Source organism: Tenrec ecaudatus, chromosome 1, assembly GCF_050624435.1.
Source record: "Tenrec ecaudatus isolate mTenEca1 chromosome 1, mTenEca1.hap1, whole genome shotgun sequence".
NCBI classification, from domain to species: Eukaryota; Metazoa; Chordata; class Mammalia; order Afrosoricida; family Tenrecidae; genus Tenrec; species Tenrec ecaudatus.
Genome location: NC_134530.1, coordinates 71,588,452 through 71,606,458, shown reverse-complemented (window position 1 = coordinate 71,606,458; position 18,007 = coordinate 71,588,452). Strand labels below are relative to the sequence as shown.

Genomic DNA, 18,007 nt, shown 5'->3' with positions numbered 1-18,007 from the left:
GCTGGTCCATAAGTCCTTCATCACACTCAGGTGGCTGCAGACTGGTGACACAGAAAAGTGAAGCAGGAAGATCACAAGCTGATGAGTGCAGGGTCAAGTGGATCCACGATCAGTGGAAACATGGCAGGGCCTCCGACAGCTCTCAGGGTCAGGCAGCCCACACGGGGTGAACCCGGGAGCAGGCAGAGTTCCAGCAGGTAGGAAGGTGGAGGGACAGAGATCAGGAACCAGGCCATCATCAGGCTGTGACTTGATTGACAGGTTGGATTCCACCCCACGCTTTCATACATCTTCAAAGTGACAAAGTAGCTGCCAGAGGAAGGCCTAATATCCTACATGTTTTATTAACCAAGGCAACACTTTCCAATCTGCTAAATGCATAGTTTCATTCAATAGATGCTGTTGTATTAACTTCCTTCTTTTTTATTCATTCCAAATACTAGATTAACGGATTAGTTCCTTTCACCAAAAATTAAATATTTAGAAGAATAAACTAGGTTCAAAGTAGTCTCACCTTTTAAATAAAAATACAAAAAATCAGATCATGGTTGAAATTGGTCTTTTATTTCAGGGGACCAAATATAGCAAAATCAACCCTGTATGATGATATTGACACTGAGGGAAAGAGGGTACAAAATAATAAGGGAGCAACTTCGGTTTGTTATTTTATAGTGTGTTTAACAATCCGTTATTCAGCCCTTGTAACCAACATTCGATGTACGTACTGTATTAAATGACAGATGTTTTATATTCATTATGTCCTTTAATCCTCACAAGGGTCCTTTGCGATACTTACTATTATTTCTGTTTACAGAAAAGAAAGTGCTAGTGCTGGGTCAAGCCTCAGTCATCGGACTCCAAATCCTGTGGGCTTGCTACTTAAACCATTGTGCTAGGAACCTGAAGATCTGTCAGACAAGGTCCCTGTCCTGTACGCTCAAGTACAGGAGAAATAGCCAGACACATCACTGATCAAAGTCATCAGCATAGTTTTGGAAGTATGCGTTAGAGACCCGAGAGGCTGAAGTAACTAAGAATACCCCATCTACAGTTGGGTCGTTCTCTCTCGTTCTCTCTCTCTCTCTCTCTCTCTCTCTCTCTCTCTCTCTCTCTCTCTCTCTCTCTCTGTCTCTCTCTGTCTCTCTCTGTCTCTGTCTCTCTCTCTCTCTCTCTCTCTCTCTCTCTCTCTCTCTCTCTCTCTCTGTCTCTCTCTCTCTCTCTCTCTCTCTCTCTCTCTCTCTCTCTCTCTCTCTCTCTCTCTCTCTCTCTCTCTCTCTCTCTCTCTCTCTCTCTCTCTCTCTCTCTCTCTCTCTCTCTGTCTCTCTCTGTCTCTGTCTCTCTCTCTCTCTCTCTCTCTCTCTCTCTCTCTCTCTCTCTCTCTGTCTCTCTCTGTCTCTGTCTCTCTCTCTCTCTCTCTCTCTCTCTCTCTCTCTCTCTCTGTCTCTCTCTGTCTCTGTCTCTCTCTCTCTCTCTCTCTCTCTCTCTCTCTCTCTCTGTCTCTCTCTCTCTGTCTCTCTCTGTCTGTCTCTGTCTCTCTCTCTCTCTCTCTCTCTCTCTCTCTCTCTCTCTCTCTCTCTCTGTCTCTGTCTCTGTCTCTGTCTCTCTCTCTCTCTCTCTCTCTCTCTCTCTCTCTCTCTCTCTCTCTCTCTGTCTCTCTCTGTCTGTCTCTGTCTCTCTCTCTCTCTCTCTCTCTCTCTCTCTCTCTCTCTCTCTCTCTCTCTGTCTCTCTCTGTCTCTCTCTGTCTCTGTCTCTGTCTCTGTCTCTGTCTCTGTCTCTGTCTCTCTCGGAATGTATGGTTTATCTTCCTTAGCTGTGTGAGGCCTTTAGCTTTGATCCTGGGCATCTGACGCCATGCTCTTCTAGTCTAGACTGGAGGTCTATTAACCTGTCCATTCTACCAGAAATTATGATGTCTAGTTCTTTACCACCTCTCCCCAGATTATATTTTAAAGCTGCACATTACAAATCTGGCCCATGTGCAAACTCTCCAGCTGTTTGCTACAGCTTAGAAGTACTCTGTCCTCAGAGCTAGCCAAGGGGAGTAGATTCAACGGTGAAATGCACTGGCCCATAAAAGTGGCAATTGCACAGGTACAGTGCTTTCTTTAGCACTTGATTTGGTAGCTGCTTGTGCCGTTTTGTTTTTAAATGTATGGCTATGATGAAGGATTCACTGCCTACTGTAAACATTTTCTGGGAAGAAAGCCAAGCCTTTTGCAATTGAAGACACAAATAACACCATGCAAGCTGTCAGTTGCACCACACTTTGATAGCCATGATCTTCCCTCCACATAACAATCCTCTGACTCCCGAGCCACCCCGGGGCTGTCAGGAGCCACAACTTCCCCTGGACTCTACTGCTCTGGAATTACACTTCGTTGTGCGGTGCACCTTACTGAGTTTGCTCTGTGCTCCTCTTGGCAGACCCGAGGGGCAGCTGCGGCCAGCCAGCTGGTCTTGTACCACTACCCTGAACTGAAGGAAGAAAAGGGAATAGTGCTGCTCACGGCAGAAATGGACTCCACGTTTCTGGTAAGAATTGGCCTTCGTCTCTGTGGTTTTACCTGGTGGCCCTGAAGGTCCCATTTTTCTACCAAACCTTACAAGTGGTAAAATTGCAGAAAATTCTAGTTTCTTACATACTCTCAAGTGAGCTATCATTTTGTCTTGCTGAAGTTCTTCCAGGTTGATTTTAGTATGGATCCTCGGCTGCGTTTTCACATTCATCGAATCTAAAGAGCCCTAAGAAACTTTTTTTCCCCCTAACTCATTTGGCCACAAAACCTGTCTGACCTGAACTCATTTGGTAATTAAAATTTCATTTAAATTCAGGTGAAGCCACTTGGAGTCTTTATGAATCCCACTTGATGTGAGCTATGCGTGCATTTCTCCATGGTTGCTCAGTGCTGCTGAGTCTGTCCCACCTTGCAGCTCACCTTGATGCAGAACAAACCCTGCCCGTCCCGCCCCGTCCTCACGTGTGTTCCTGTTTGAGCCCAGGGTTGTAACCACCTGACGGTCCAGCACGCTGAGGGTCTTCTTTTCACTGATCATTTACTTGACCACAGTGGGCTCGATCTGGGGTCCCCCGATTCATAGCAGTAGCACAATGACAGTGATGAAGTAGCAACGAAAATCATGTTATGGCTGGGGGGTCACCACCACATGAGGAGCTGTGTGAAAGGGTCATGGCACGAGGAAGTTGAGAACCGCTGCTTTACCAGGTCCTGGCCCCTTCTTTTACATGTCCAAAGTCCATGCTCTTAACGAACATCTGGCTGTGCTTCCAAGACAGATGTGCTTCTTCTCTGCAGTCGATGTGTGGTCAAGATTCTTTACCAACACCATAATCCAAAGGCATCCGGTTTGCTTCCGGCTTCCGTATTGATTGTGTGTTGTCCAGTTTTTGCATGCATAGGAGGTCATTGGAAATGCACAGGTTGGTCAGGAGCATCATAGTCCTCACGGCTACAGCTTTACTTTGTCACACTTCAGGAGCATGCTTTCCCAACGCAGCACCTTGCTTGCTGCTCTTCGCACGGGTGTTGATTGCGAATCCAAGTAAAAAGAATCATTGACCTCTGCTTCTCATGATGTTGCTTATTGATCCAGTTGTGAGGAGTGTTGCTTTATATCGTCGTATAATCCATACCGAAGGCCATAGTCTCTGATGGTCATCAGTAAGTGCTTCAAGTCTTCACTTTCGATAAGCAAAACTGTGTCCTCTGCATAATGAAAGATTGTTAATGAGTCTTCCCCAAATCCTGGGGCCATGTTTTTCTGCATCTGGTCCAGCCTCATAGCTTATTTGCTCAACAGAGTATACAAATAATAGTGAAAGGATACCCCTAATACACAACTTTCCTCATTTTAAGACATGTAATATTCTCATTTGGTTTAAGTTCAATTGGAGCACAAGTGTTCTGGAATTCCCATTTTAGCAATGTTATCCATAATTTACTATGATCCACATAGACAACTACATTTGCATAATCCATAAAACACAGGTAACATATTTCTGGTACTCTGCTGCCAAGCTAAGATCTCATCTGGCATCAACACCCTCTCCCGAATCTGGCTTGAATTTTTGGCAGCTCCCTGTTGATGTCCTGCTCCATTTTGAATTGCCTTCAGCAACATTTTTTTAATCGTTTAATTAGGGGCACATTACAACTCTTATCATAATCCATACATACATCAGTTGTGTAAAGCATATTTGTACATTCGTTACCCTCATCATTCTCAAAACATTTGCTCTCCACGTAAGCCCCTGGCATCAGTTCTTCATTTTTCCCCCTCCCTCCCTGCTACCCACTCCTTCATGAACCATTGATAATTTATAAATTATTATTTTGTCATATCTTACACTGTTCAACATCTCCCTTCACCCACTTTTCTGTTGTCCGTCCCCCAGGGAGGAGGTTATATGTAAATCCTTATAATCGATTCCCCCTTTCTACCCCACCCTCCCTCCACCCTCCCAGTATCACCTCTTTCACCACTGGTCCCTTCAGCAAAATTTTACTTACATATGGTACCGTTTGATAATTTCCTCATTCTGTTGGATCACCTTTCTTCAAAATGAAGTACAGATATAAATTTCCTCCCATTAGTTGGTCAGGTAGCTATCACCCAGATTTCTTGGCATAAATAATTGAGCACTTCTAATATTGGATCCCTTTGTTGAAACCTCTCAATTGATATTTCAGCAGTTCCTGGACCCTTGTTTTTCACCAGTGACTTCAGTGCAGCCTAGACTCTTCCTTCATTACCATCAGCTCTTGATCATCCGCCACCTCCTGAAACGGTTGAACGCCAACCATTTATTTTTGGGACAGTCTCTGTGTGCTCCTTCTGCCCTGTTTTTTTTAACTTTTTGCTCTTTTTTGGGTAAAACTTTAGAAATCAAATCAGTTTCCTTTTCAGAAATGTGTACACATTTTGTTTGGTGACATTAGCTACAGTCCCCTCAGTGTAACAACATTCTTCCCACATTCTCCCTGTGTTCTCTGTTTTCACCTGCCCGTCTTTCTGCCACTTCCTAGGTTCTGAACTATGTCATCAAATGCTGCCATTTGGGTCTTATATGGGTCATTGTTCTGAGAAGCATATTACACATAGGTTTTTTATTCACTGTATAGACCTATTTGACTGAAATCTAATTTTAAATGTTTTCTATCTATTTCTCCCTTTCTTTCTAGGACCTTGTAATTAATTGTGACCCCTATCAGAGGGTTCAGTAGTGATAACCAAGCTATGTGGTTCATGGGGTCCATTAACCCATTGGATTAATTGTTTCCAAGAGTCTTTGATTGGCTTCAGTGTTCTTTGCTCTAGGTAAGAAGAGACCAAATCAATAGTTCTGTCTTAGTTGGCCTCTCACAAATTTTTAAGACCCTAGTCATGACTCACCAAAGTAGGATAGAGAATGTTGTCTTTATGGACTATGTTATGCCAATTGACCTACCTGTCCTCCAAAACCATAGTCCTAAGCCCGCAAGCACAGAGACTCTGTCCCTGAGGTTTTTGATTCTGACTGAAACGTTGCTGTAACTCTGCCCTTCTGTACGCAGAATCAAATACCTTAAGGGGCTGAGTCACTGTGCATTTGTTGTTTTCAACGAACAAGTCATTGGTCTTACAAAATTCCGTCATTCAATCTCCAGCATCATTTCTATTACCAAGGCCATAATTTTCAACTTCTGAGTCATCAGTAATTATCTATGCATCTTGATGGCATGTTTGCTCAATTTCAGACTGCAGAAGTTGTTGAAATCTTCCATTTCTTCATCTTTAGCATTGGTGGTTGGCTTATAGATTACAGGCATTTTCATATTAACTGGTCTTTCTTGTCATTGTTGTTAGGTGCTATCAAGTTGGTTCTGATTTTGTACAATACAGTGAAACACTATACAGTCCTGCACTGTCCTCACAATTATTGGCATATTTGAGCCCATTATTGCAGCCACTTTATCACTCTAGCATGTCAAAGGTCTTCCTCTTTTCGCTTCCCCTCCACTCTGTGACGTTATGCCCTTTTCCAGGAACTGGTCTCTGCTGACATCCTATCTAATGTACATAAGACAAGGACTTACCACCCTTGCCTCTACGGAGCATGCTGGCTGTGCCTCTTCTACGACACATTTATCTGTGCTTTGGGCAGTCCGTGGTACTTTCCATATCCTTTGCGCAGCAGCACGATAATTGAAATGTGTTGATTCTTCTTTGGTCTTCCTTATTCAGTGTCCATGCATATGAGGCAATTGAAGATACCATGACTTGGGGCAGGCACGCTTTAGTCCTCAAAGTAACCTCCTTGCTTTCAACACTTCAAAATGGTCTTGTGCAACAGATTCTCCCAGTGCAAACACATTCCATGAGCATTGATTGTGGATACAAGCAAGACAAAATTCTTAGCAACTTCAATCTTTTCTCTGTTTATCATGATACCTACTGGTCCACTTGTGAGAATTTGGATCTTCTTTACATTGACTTATAACCCATATTGAAGTCTGCAGCCCTTGATCTTCAGCAAGTGCTTCAAGTCCTCACTTTCAGCAAGCAAAATTGTGTCATCTGTCCTCCAGTTCTGATGCCAGGGTCTTTGTATAATTCAGTTTCTCTGATGATTTGCTCAGTATATTGATTTAACAAGTATGATGAGAGGCTACAACCCTGATATACACTTTATAATATAATATAAATATTATAAACAATATATTTATATTATAAATATTTATAATTTTAATAAAGAATTTTATTAGGGGCTCTTACATATATTATAACAAACCATATATCCATTATCTTAAGCAGACCTGTTCAATTATTGTCATCAATGCTTTCTAAACATTATCTTTCTTCTTGAACCCTTTGATATCAACTCCTTTTTTCCCTCCCTCCCCTCCCCTGCCACCCCCTCAACCCTTAATGTATTATGTATTGTTGTTATTATTTATATCTATCTCACACTGCCCAAACTATCCCTTCCCCTGCTATCCTGTTATTCTTCCCCTGCGGGGGTTGGTCTGCCCTCATTGCTATCCATTTTCTCTTCCCTCTCCTTCCCCCTTCCCTTCCCCTATCTTCCTGCAATTGTTGCTTCCATTGCTGTTTCTGAGGGGTGTCTTTCCTGAATTCCATATATTGAAGGCTCTCATCTATGCCACTGTCTCCAAACCAGTCTAGCGGGAATTGTGAGATTAGACTGAAGTAGTCATGATGGTGGGGGGAGGAAGAATTAAAGAACTAGAGGAGTTTTGTGTATTTCATCGGTGCTAGGCTGCCCCCTGGATGCATTTTCCCCTCTGTGCAGCCCTTCTGCACAGGGATGTCCAATCATCCACAATGGGCTCTGGGTCTCTAGCTTGACCCCTCTCCATCACCTCAATGAGGTGGTTTATTTTTAGAATTCTAATATCTGTTCCCGTCAACACCTCATGATCACACATGCTGATGTGCTTCTTCCATGTGGGCTTTGTTGCTACCTTGTTAAATGGCCGCATGTTTGGCCTCAAGCTTTTAAGACCCCAGGCGCTGTATCTTTTTTTTAAAATCATTTTATTGGGGGCTCTTGCAGCTCTTATAACAATCAATACATCACTTGTATCAAACTCATTTGTACATATCTTGCCATCGTTAGCCCTTGGTATTAGCTCCTCCTTTGCTATATCTTTTAATAGCCTGGCACCATCTGCTTTCTTCACCACGTTTGTTTATGCACGTAGTTTGTCTTAAGCAATTGTGTTGGGGCAGTGGGCATCACCCAGTGCCACATTATTATAACCAAGTGCTCGTGTTGAGGGAATACTTAAGTAGAGGCCCAGAGACCTCCCACTGCCTCAAAATATTGCCACACACGTATATGTGTACATAGGCCAATATCCCTATTGTTATGCATTAATATGTTTACATATGTACACATCTATGTTTGTACCTTGATGAATAGTTTTGCTTCCTAGTTCTTTCCTCTATTCCCTTTTACCTTCTCCCTGTCCGACTATCGTGGTCACCCTCATTTGCCTCTCAGTAATTCCTCCAGCTAGATTATGGCTACTCCACCACCACCAGGATTTCTACTCCTTCACCATCGATTTTAGATCCCTAGTTGTTTCCACCTTTCTTTATCTTAAGTCATGTAATATTCCTTTGTTCTGTTCAAACAACTGCCTCTTGATAGAAATCCAGATTCCACGTGAGCACAATGAAGTGTTCTGGAATTCCCACTCTTCTCAAGGCCACCCATAGTTTATGATGGTCCACACAGTCAGATGCCTTGGCACAGTCAATGACATGCAAGAAAACATCTTGCTGCTATCTTTGCTTTGAGCTAAGCTCCATCTGACATCAGCAATGACATCTCTTCTTCCACTTTCTCTTCTGAACCCTGAATTTCTAGTAGCTCCCGGTCAATGTACTGTTGCAAGCATTGTTGAATGATCTTCAGCAAAATTTTACTTACATGTGATACTGTTCTGTAATGTGAGCATTCTGTCGGGTCCCCTTTCTTTGGAATGGCTACAAATACAGATCTCTTCCAGGCAACTGGCCAGGCAGCTGTTTTTCAAATTTCAAGTGAATGCTTCCAGTGCATAGTCAATTTGTTGAAACATTTCCATTGGCATTCCATCAATTCCTGAAGCCTTGTTTTTTACTACCCTATATACTCAAATATAAGACAACCCGAGTATAAGCCGAGGTACCTAATTATTACTTGGGAAACCAGGAAAACTCATTGACTCGAGTATAAGCCTAGGGTGGGAAATGCAGAATGTGAATTAACACAGAGACCAGAGGGGAGAGAAGAGCGCAGCCACAGACACATCCTTACCAGTTCAGCTGCTGGCGTAAGTGAATCACTATGGGTGCTTCTGAGAATTGGAGCCGTCCATGTCATAGGATGGCTCTGATTGGTTAGATGTGAGTAAACAAACATTCAAAGCCCTGCAGTGTCAGCGGGGCTTTGAATGAACAGCAGAGAAATGGCAATCACCCGCGAGATGTTATACCTCGCTGGGGTACCACTGACCTGTGTATAAGCTGAATCCCAGTTTTTCAGCACATTTTTTGTGCTGAAAAACTCGGCGTATACACAAGTATATACAGTAATTCCTTTTTTAAAATTTCAATAAGTCATTTTATCAGGAGCTCTTATAGCTCTTATAATATCCATATATCAGTTAAATCAAGCACATTTGTACATATATCACCATCATCACTTCTAAAACATTTTCTTTTAATCATTTTATTGGGGCTCTTACAGTTCTTTTCACAATCCATACATCCATCCATTGTGTCAAGCACATTTGTACATCTGTTGCCCTCATCATTTTAAAAACATTTTCTTTCTACATGAGTCCTTGGTATCAGCTCATTTTCTCCCCTCCCGCTCCCTCCCTCATGAATCCTTGATAATTTATAAATTATTATAAATTATTTTTTCATGTCTTATATTGACCGTGATCTCCCTTCACCCACTTTTCTGTTGTCCGTCCCCCTAGGAGGGGGTTATATGTCGATCATTGTAATTGGTTCCCCCTCTATTCCTCCACCTTCCCCCTACCCTCAGGTATTGCTACTCTCATTATTGGTCCTGAGGGATTTATCTGTTCTGGATTCTGTGTGTTGAGAGCTCTTCTCTGTACCAGTGTACATGCTCTGGTCTAGCCAGATTTGTAAAATAGAGCTGGGACCATGATAGTGGGGGGAGGAAGCATTGAAGAACTAGGTGCTATACTGCAACCTGGCTAACTCATCTCTTCCCTGTGACCCTTCTGTGAGGGGATGCCCAATTGTCTACAGATGGACTTTGGAACTCCATTCCAATGCCCCTCATTCTCATTCACATTGAAATGGTTGTTTTGGGTCTTCTGATACCTGATGCCATCAACATCTCATGATCACACGGATTGGTGTGCTTCTTCCATGTGGGGTTTGCTGCTTCCCTGCTAGATGGCTGCTTGTTTAACTTCAAGCCTTTAAGACCCCAGATGCTCTATCTAATAATAGCGGGGCACCATCAGCTTTCTTCATCACATTAGCTTATGCACCCATTTTATCTAAAGCAATCGTGTCCAGAAGATGAGCACCACGGAATGCCAGGTTATTAAAACAAAGTGTTCTTGTGTTTAGGGAGGACTTGAGTAGAGGCCTAATGTCCGTCTGTTACCTTAATATTTAATATATGTACATAGATAGACCTATAGTTATATATTAATATATTTACATATGTACATGCCTATGTTTATACCTCTATAAATGTCCTTTGCCTCCTAGTTCTTTCCTCTATTTACTTTTACTTTCCTCCTGCTCCACTATCATGGTCGACCTTCATTCAGCTCTGTACTTCCTCTCAGCTACATTACACTTGATTGAACCCCACCAGACATCGATTTTAGATCTCTTGTTGTTTCCTTGTTCCATTGTTTTCTCCTTGGGATTGTTTATCTTATATAGATAGACATGAAAAAAAGGAAAATAGCCTATGAAGAGTTCTGGGTCTGTCTGCTAACCCTCATGAATGTTTTCCGATCGGGTCTGATGCAGTGCCAAGCCCTGTCCCCTGAGTCCCAAGTCCATTTTCAGAATTCCCCGGGGACTTTGTTGCTGTGCTCCCCTTGCTGCTCTGTTACGCTCCCTTCGTTTTACGCCCTGGTGTGGCAGGGGTCAGACCAAACACAATTCCCTCACTGTATCTCTGGTGCTGCCCCCTATAGTGTGATGGGTGAGTAAGGGGACGTAGTGTCTTGCGGTGAGGCCAACCCCATGATCCTCTCTGTGCATTGGCTGCTCCAAGCAGGAATGTCATCTTCGAGCTTGGTGGACCAGGATGCTGCTGTTCTCTTTCTCTCTCCCTCTTAGTTTGTTCCCGTGGTCTGGGCAGACCTGCCACTCTCCACAGGCTGTATCTTCAGTGCTGTCCTCTTCAGTGCATTCCTCTGGGGAAGGGTGAGAGAGTGAAGGTTTATTGTGCCAACCTGTCTGATAAACACATGTGGGGTTAATTGAAGGGTAGAGAGATAAATGGCTCGGTGAGCCTCGCCTTTCTAGTTCTCGGGTCTCTTGCTTTCTGATGGTTAGACCAGGGTGCAGCTGCCTTAGTCAGTTCCCTGCTTCAGCTGGCAAGGCTCACTTCCTGCAAGAGATCCCTGAGGAGAAGCCGCATGGACCTACCCCGATGCAGCCCTGGGTGCTGAAGCAGCCGTGTGGAGACCCCTGCCAGCGCTGAGATGCTTACACATTCACTGACTGGGCTTTCGTCCTGCAGTCAACGTCATTGCATGTGTTTTGTGAGCTGGAGGAGGACTTTGTGGATTGGTGTTGGACATATGGGTTAATGTTGGACTTGTGGGCTTGGGCAGCACTGGGTTGAGATGTTTTCTTGATGTGCACTCAACCTTCATATAAAACTCTCTTTTATACATGTGTTTCTGTGGATTTGTTTTTCTAAAGTACCCAGACTAACACAAGGGGGGTTGACATAGGTGGAATAGGGGCCAGGCCGGCATTGCAGAGCTCTGTTAGTTCACTGCTTCGTGCCAGTATATTGCCCTGAAGGCTTGGCACACCAGATTGAGGTCCAGTCCCTCCCTCCCATTCCTGTGGTGACATAAACAGTACCCTCCCCGTGGTGGATTAGTGCCCTGTTCCCTGCAATGCTTTCTTCTCTCACCCCTCCCTTTTTTTCCTTGTCTCCCCAGCCCCTCTTTTCGCCTTCTTTATGTTGGTGTAGACGCCTTCTTTCAGTGACATTGGTTCTTGAGCATGTGCTACCTCTCTTGAAATGGTTGAATGTTGACAGGTTCTTTTGTTACAGTGACTCTATGTGTTCATTCCATATTCTTCCGATGCTTCCTACATGATTAGGTATTTTGACTATAGAATCTTTCAGTATTTCAAATTAAGGCTTGAATTTTTTCCTGAGTTCTTTCAGTTTAAGATATGCTGAGCATGCTCTTCCCTTTTGGTTTTCTCACTCTAGGTCTTTGCACATTTCATTACTATATTTTACTTTATCTTATCGAGCTGCCCTTTGAAATTTTCTGTGCAGCTCTTGGACTTCATTATTTCTTCCATTTTTTTTAAACATTTTATTAGGGGCTCATACAACTCTTATCCCATCTTCCATTTGTTTTAACTACTCTATGATTAAGAGAAAAGTTCAGTGTCTCTTTGACATCTACTTTGATTTTTTTAATTTCTTTTTAATGACCATTTTTTGCTTTCTTTGTGTATGATGTTCTTGATCTCGTTCCACAGCTCAATAAATTTTCTGTTGTTAGTGTTCGAGATGTTCACAAAATTCAGCTAGGATAGACTCAAGGTCATATTTTATTCTGTGGATTTGTTAATTTTCTTGAGCTTCAACCTGAACTTGCATATGAGCGATTCCATAGTTGGCTGTGAGTCTGTTCCATAGTTGTCCGTGGGTCTCATTTTAGCTGCTGATATTTTGAGCCCTTGTTGGGGTATGGATGTTACCCCATCGCTGACAACATTGTGCTTCAGGATAAATCTTGACGTTTTCTTTTTGACAAGGAATGCAATACTGTTGCTCTTCAATGTTTCAGTCCTGCCGTAGTAAACCATCAGATTGTCTGATTCAGAATGGCCCACACCAGTCCACTTGAGCTCTCTGCTGGTGCCTAGGATATTGATCCTTCTGCATTCCATCTCATTCATACATCATGCATGCCCTATTTTGATTAGTAGTGCGTGTTTCCCCCTGTGTCTTCTCATTTTGAGTCTTGCCACATCTACAAATGTAGGTCCGAGAATGCTCCCTCACTCCATTAAATTGGATAGTCATTAAGGTCAACGCTGCTTTGAAGAGGCAGGTTTTCCCCAGTTGTACTTTGAGTGCCTTCCAACCTGTGGGGTTTATATCTGACAGTATTCCACTGTTATTCTGAAGGTTTTCACTGGCCCTTTTTTTTCTTAATTAAATCACCAGGTCTTTCTTCCTAGTCTTAGTCTTAGAGCTTCTTGGTCTAGAAATTCTGCTGAAACTTGTCCATCCAGGAAGACCCTGCTGGTATTTGAAATACTGGTGGATACCCTTTTAGCATTGCAGCATACCATGCAAGCCAGTACAGTATGACAAACTGACAGACAAGTGATGGATGCACTTTACTAAGAAATAACAATGTACTTGATTGTGCATAACAGACAGTTAGCTACTCTGCACTTCTCTAAAACTAAGTCTGAATCCAAGACACATTTGTCCCTAGAGGTTTTAGGTAAGAGATTATGGAGGTGTAAATGGCCTCTTCACTGTAGAGCAGTGTTCAAGGTCTAGACTAATTCTTTTTGTTTGGGTTTTTCTTTTTTTGGTTTTGGGGGTTTATTTTTTTTTTCTTAAAACCCTTGGATCAAGAGCTGTAGACTAGTTCATAATCTCTTATCTTTTTCCAGAGTTCACTTCCCCAGCTGAGAATCCTGAGGTAGAGAACATGCCATATGTACATAGCTAATGACGTGAATCATATTTGTTTTCTCAGTATATCAAGTGCCAGGCGCATTTCATGATTACTGTATGCCCTTGTTTGTCTAGGCCTTGCTCATTTCCGTCTTACTTATCTGGCAAGGTTTAAGTTCATGTTGTCCTCAGAATAGTTGCGCATTTAGTGCCTCTTCCCCTGAGGTTCTCCATTATTGTACCCACTTCTTTTCCCTCCCCTTCTTACCAGCGACATCAAGGGAAGGGCAAAGTGATAGCATTCAGCTAGTATCTGAGTAGGCCCCAACTTAGAGCACAGTGGAGAGATTACTTCCCGGTATGTTATTTATGAAACTGTTTAGTTTCATTTCTCATTTTTCTTTCTCTTAAAACTTTCCATCCATCACACTCAACTGGGAGTCACCCAAAATTATCCAGAAGAGTGAAATGGACATTAAGTGAGACAAACAGATTGTGGAAGGAACGGCTTTAAAGGGAAGATCGGAAGTTCAATTTTGGACAAGGAATTCTGAAACGTCAGAGTAGTAGGCCATTAGGTCTAGGTGCCTGGAGTTCCAGGGCAAGATCCAAGCTGGTGGTAAAACTATTGGAGTTGTCAATGTGTAAACTATGTGTAGAACCATGGAGCTGAGGGTTAGCACTAAGATAGTGGTGAAGTTAGAAACATCCTACTGTCTTAAGTTCTGACCATTGAAGAGACGGCAAAGAATCAGCAAAAGATATTAAGAGGGGGGAGCAGGGAGGGAGGGGAAAAAAGAGAACCTGATGCAAAGGGCTTAAGTGGAGAGAAAATGCTTTGAAAATAATGAGGGCAAAGAATGTACAGATGTGCCTTATACAATTGATGTATGTATATGTATGGATTGTGATAAGAGTTGTATGAGCCCCTAATAAAATGTGAAAAAAAGAAAATGATTAGGGCAAAGAATGTACAGATGTGCTTTATTCAATTGATATATGTATATGTATGGATTGTGATAAGAGTTGTATGAGCCCCTAATAAAATGTTTTTTAAAAAAAGATATTAAGAAAACCAATGGTGTAGGTAGGAAAATAAGGTGGTAGACTGCCTGGAAGCTAGGGGGAAAGGCTGTTTCAGGAGTGCTGAATCAGGCAGATCTCGTTTGCCAGTGGTGCAAATGAGATGAAGACTGAAATTTTATTTAATTTCACAAGAAATCCTTGTGCAAGGGGAGAGGCGGATGGACATTTCTAAGAACAGTTTCAAAGAAATGATGGAGCAATGCACAATTACATGGATTTAAGAGATAATGGAAATAAATTAGGGAGAGTAAGCATAACCTTTTCAAGGGATGTTTCTATGAAGGAAGAGAGATTGAGGTATTAGCTAGAGAGGGAGAATTGGGGCAAGAGTACTCTTTGTTCCCCCATGAAATATGGGGGAACAACATTATATTTGTATACTGATGGAAAGATCCAATAAAGAAGGAAATATAATGCAGGAAAAAATGAGGGAGAACCAACCAACCAATCATTTTGAGCCAACAAGTCCAGGCCTAAATGTTGACCTTTGCCAGGTGTCTAAATAGTTTTCCGTTTTCAGGAGAAAAATCTTGGTAACAGGACACAGATACAGCTAAATGGAGAGAGATGGTAGTAACTTGTGGATGTTCTCTTCTGGTTGCTTAAAGGAAAGAAAGTAAGATCATCAGCTGAGAGTGAGGATGTAAAAATAGGTGCTGGACATTTAAGTTGTTAAAGAGAATGTATGGAATTTTTTTAGTTCAGGGGTTGGCATATTACACCCCGTGGGTCAAATTTAGCCCTCTGTCAGTTTTATATGGCCTTGAGTTAAGAATGTTTTCTACATTTTTAAGTAGTTGGGGGAAAAACCTAAGTACTATTTTGTGATACAGGAAAAGTGTATGAAATACAAGTTCCAGTGTCTGCAGATAAAAATTTATGGAACACAGCTACACTCATTCTTTTACGTATTGTCTGTATTTTTACACTACCGCAGCCGAGCTGAGTAGTTGCAACCAAGACTAGATGGCCCCCAGAGCCTAAAGGACTTACTGCCTGGCCCTTTACAAAAAATATTTGCCAAACCATCGAGAAAATGGCTGTGCAGGTAGAAAGACAGAGGGTGGGATTTCACTAGAGTTATATTTTAGCCAAGTGGCATAAGGAGGGGAGAGAAGCGCCAGAAAGTTAGATGTGAATGCAAAGGAGTGATTATAATTATCGACCCTGGAAGGGAAGCAGAGCAGAGACATGAAACCTAAGAAGTTAGAGGACAGTAAAAGGAATGGGTTGAATGAGTGGGGTTGAAAGATTGCTGGAGTTGGGCGTGAGCTAAACAGGTAGAAACTGCGACTGTCCGAAGTTGGAATTTGGAGGGGTGGCGGTGCAGTGGTAAAGAGGGCTTGGTTGACTGACTGATAGGTCAGTGGTTCGCACCCACCAGTACACGAGTGCACAAGAAAGAGGTGGCCGTCGTCGTCCATAAAGCTTTACAACCTGGAAATGCTGCGGGGCAGTTCTGCCCTTTCCTGTGGGGTATCCGTGACGCAGACCCCTTTTGAGGGCAACGGGTTTGGTGTTTGGGGGTATAGTTACCAATAACGACAAGGTTAAGGCTGGACCACGGGAGTGAACGACTGTACTTCTGCACAGCATGTAACCGTGGTAAAGGTGGACTCTAGAGGTCAGAAGAGTGATTTTTCCTTTGTCTTGTTTACCACCTCACTGCAGTGGTCTCCAATCGCTGCATAGTCCTGGTCGTCATTAAAATGTGCTTCCTAGTCTTCGAATGTTCTGCAGCATACCAGACAAAATACTTCTGCCTTGTATAACTCAACAAGGTTGTGAGCTTTCCTGTGGTACAGAAGAAAACCCTGCACATTTCTGTCAGATGGAGAAGTGGGAAACCCAGAAGGGTCATATTAACATATGACACCTCCCCACCCCACTCATTATCATGCTGAAATGTGCACTTTGAGCATAGGATATCCAAATACAGCAGAGCATTGGTCTCAAATGGGTAGAGAGAGCTAAAGCGAGAGGCTTCTTCTGAACTAATGAGCTGTAATGCTGGAGATTTGGTAGAATAGTCCAAAGCCAAGCTTTGCTTGGTTCTGCGTCTGTGTCAGCAGAGGACTCACTGGAATGCTAGGGTTAGTGCTGAGGTGGTGACTTGCATGCATGTTTTGAAGAAGGGTCTTGCCCAAAGGAAGGAGAAGGTATACTAGAGAGGATACCTGGGCTGAACCTTTCAAGACGAGCAGGAGGTTAGCCAGGGAAAGAGGGAAAGAATGTGTCAGGCAGAGGAAATAGCTTCGGTCAATGCTTTCTTATTGGGTGCCACTCAGTTGAATTTCAACTCACATCAACCCCATATGACAGAATAGCCTCCTGGGGGGTGGGGGGGCGCTCTTAGTATTAGAGAAGCATGTTGCCAAGTTGCTGGGTAGGGTAGTGCAAGGCTGTGTGAGTAAGTGGTGCTGGGCTAGGTGCTGTTCTGACTCATAGTGACTTTATGTGCAATGGAATGAAACACTGCCCCATAGAGGGCATGAAATGACTTAGGTGTCGTTGTGCTTTAAAAAAGAAAAAAGGTTTTGTGGGTTGTGTTTAAAGGTTTTACTTTATTTATCCTGAGGGCACAAAAGAATCATTAAAGGATTTTGAACAAGGATGACCCAGTCAGTTGGATTTTAAAATCATTATCCTTAATTAATTTTGCTTCTTATTCATTCAGCAGTTCCAGCCTGGCCGGTGTGATCTTGCAATTGTCTAGGCAAGAGAGTTGACCTGACAAAAGCAGGGAGAACAGGAACAGGGGCGAGAATGATGCCAGCAACATGGAGGGGAAATAGGCCGGGATTAGGAAATTGGTCGTAGATCTGAAGATTGAAATAGAGGAAGGAGCTAGGTTTGTTAATAGACTTGATCAAGCAATGTGGGAAACTAGTGTGTTTATCTCCTTAAGTTTGGGAAAGAGACGAGACTACTGTTCCATGTTGAGTCAAGAGAACAAAAGGCAGGGAGTGAGGAGAGGGACCTTGTCCTCCAGGAGAGCCGGGTAGATGGGCATATTTCTTGTGTTGAAACTCCCCAGCCACCAAACTAGCAGTCTTCAGACTTCTTTTTAAAATAATGAGATGATGTGATCACAAGGTGTCGATGAGATCAGGTATCAGGCATCAAAGAACAAAATATATCATTGTGAATGAGGGGGAGTACAGAGTGGAGACCCCAAGCTCGTCTGTAGACAACTGGACATTCCTTTACAGAAGGGTCACAGGGAGGAGATGAGCCAGTCAGGGTGCAGGGTAGCAACAATGAAACATACAACTTTCCTTTAGTTCTTAAATGATTCCTCTCCGCCCACTATCATGATCCCTATTCTACCTTACAAATCTGGCTAGACCAGAGCATGTACACTGGTACAGATAGCAACTGGAAACACATGGAATCCAGAACAGATGAACCCCTCAAGACCAGTGGTGAGAGGGGTGATACCGGGAGGGTGGAGGGAAAGGGGGATAGAAAGGGGAACCGATTATAAGTGCCTACATATAACTGTC

The 18,007-nt window shown here is 42.9% G+C and overlaps 1 protein-coding gene across 2 annotated transcripts in view; it reads left to right on the top strand.

Annotated features, from left to right (window-relative positions):
- Positions 1–18,007, top strand: part of ATPAF1 (ATP synthase mitochondrial F1 complex assembly factor 1) — a 50,120-nt gene that overhangs the window by 16,402 nt on the left and 15,711 nt on the right. For both annotated transcript variants that reach the window (XM_075555768.1, XM_075555763.1), the window contains exon 8: positions 2,426–2,533. In XM_075555768.1, the coding sequence (XP_075411883.1) occupies positions 2,426–2,533 (108 nt within the window). The remainder of the gene's footprint in view (positions 1–2,425; positions 2,534–18,007) is intronic.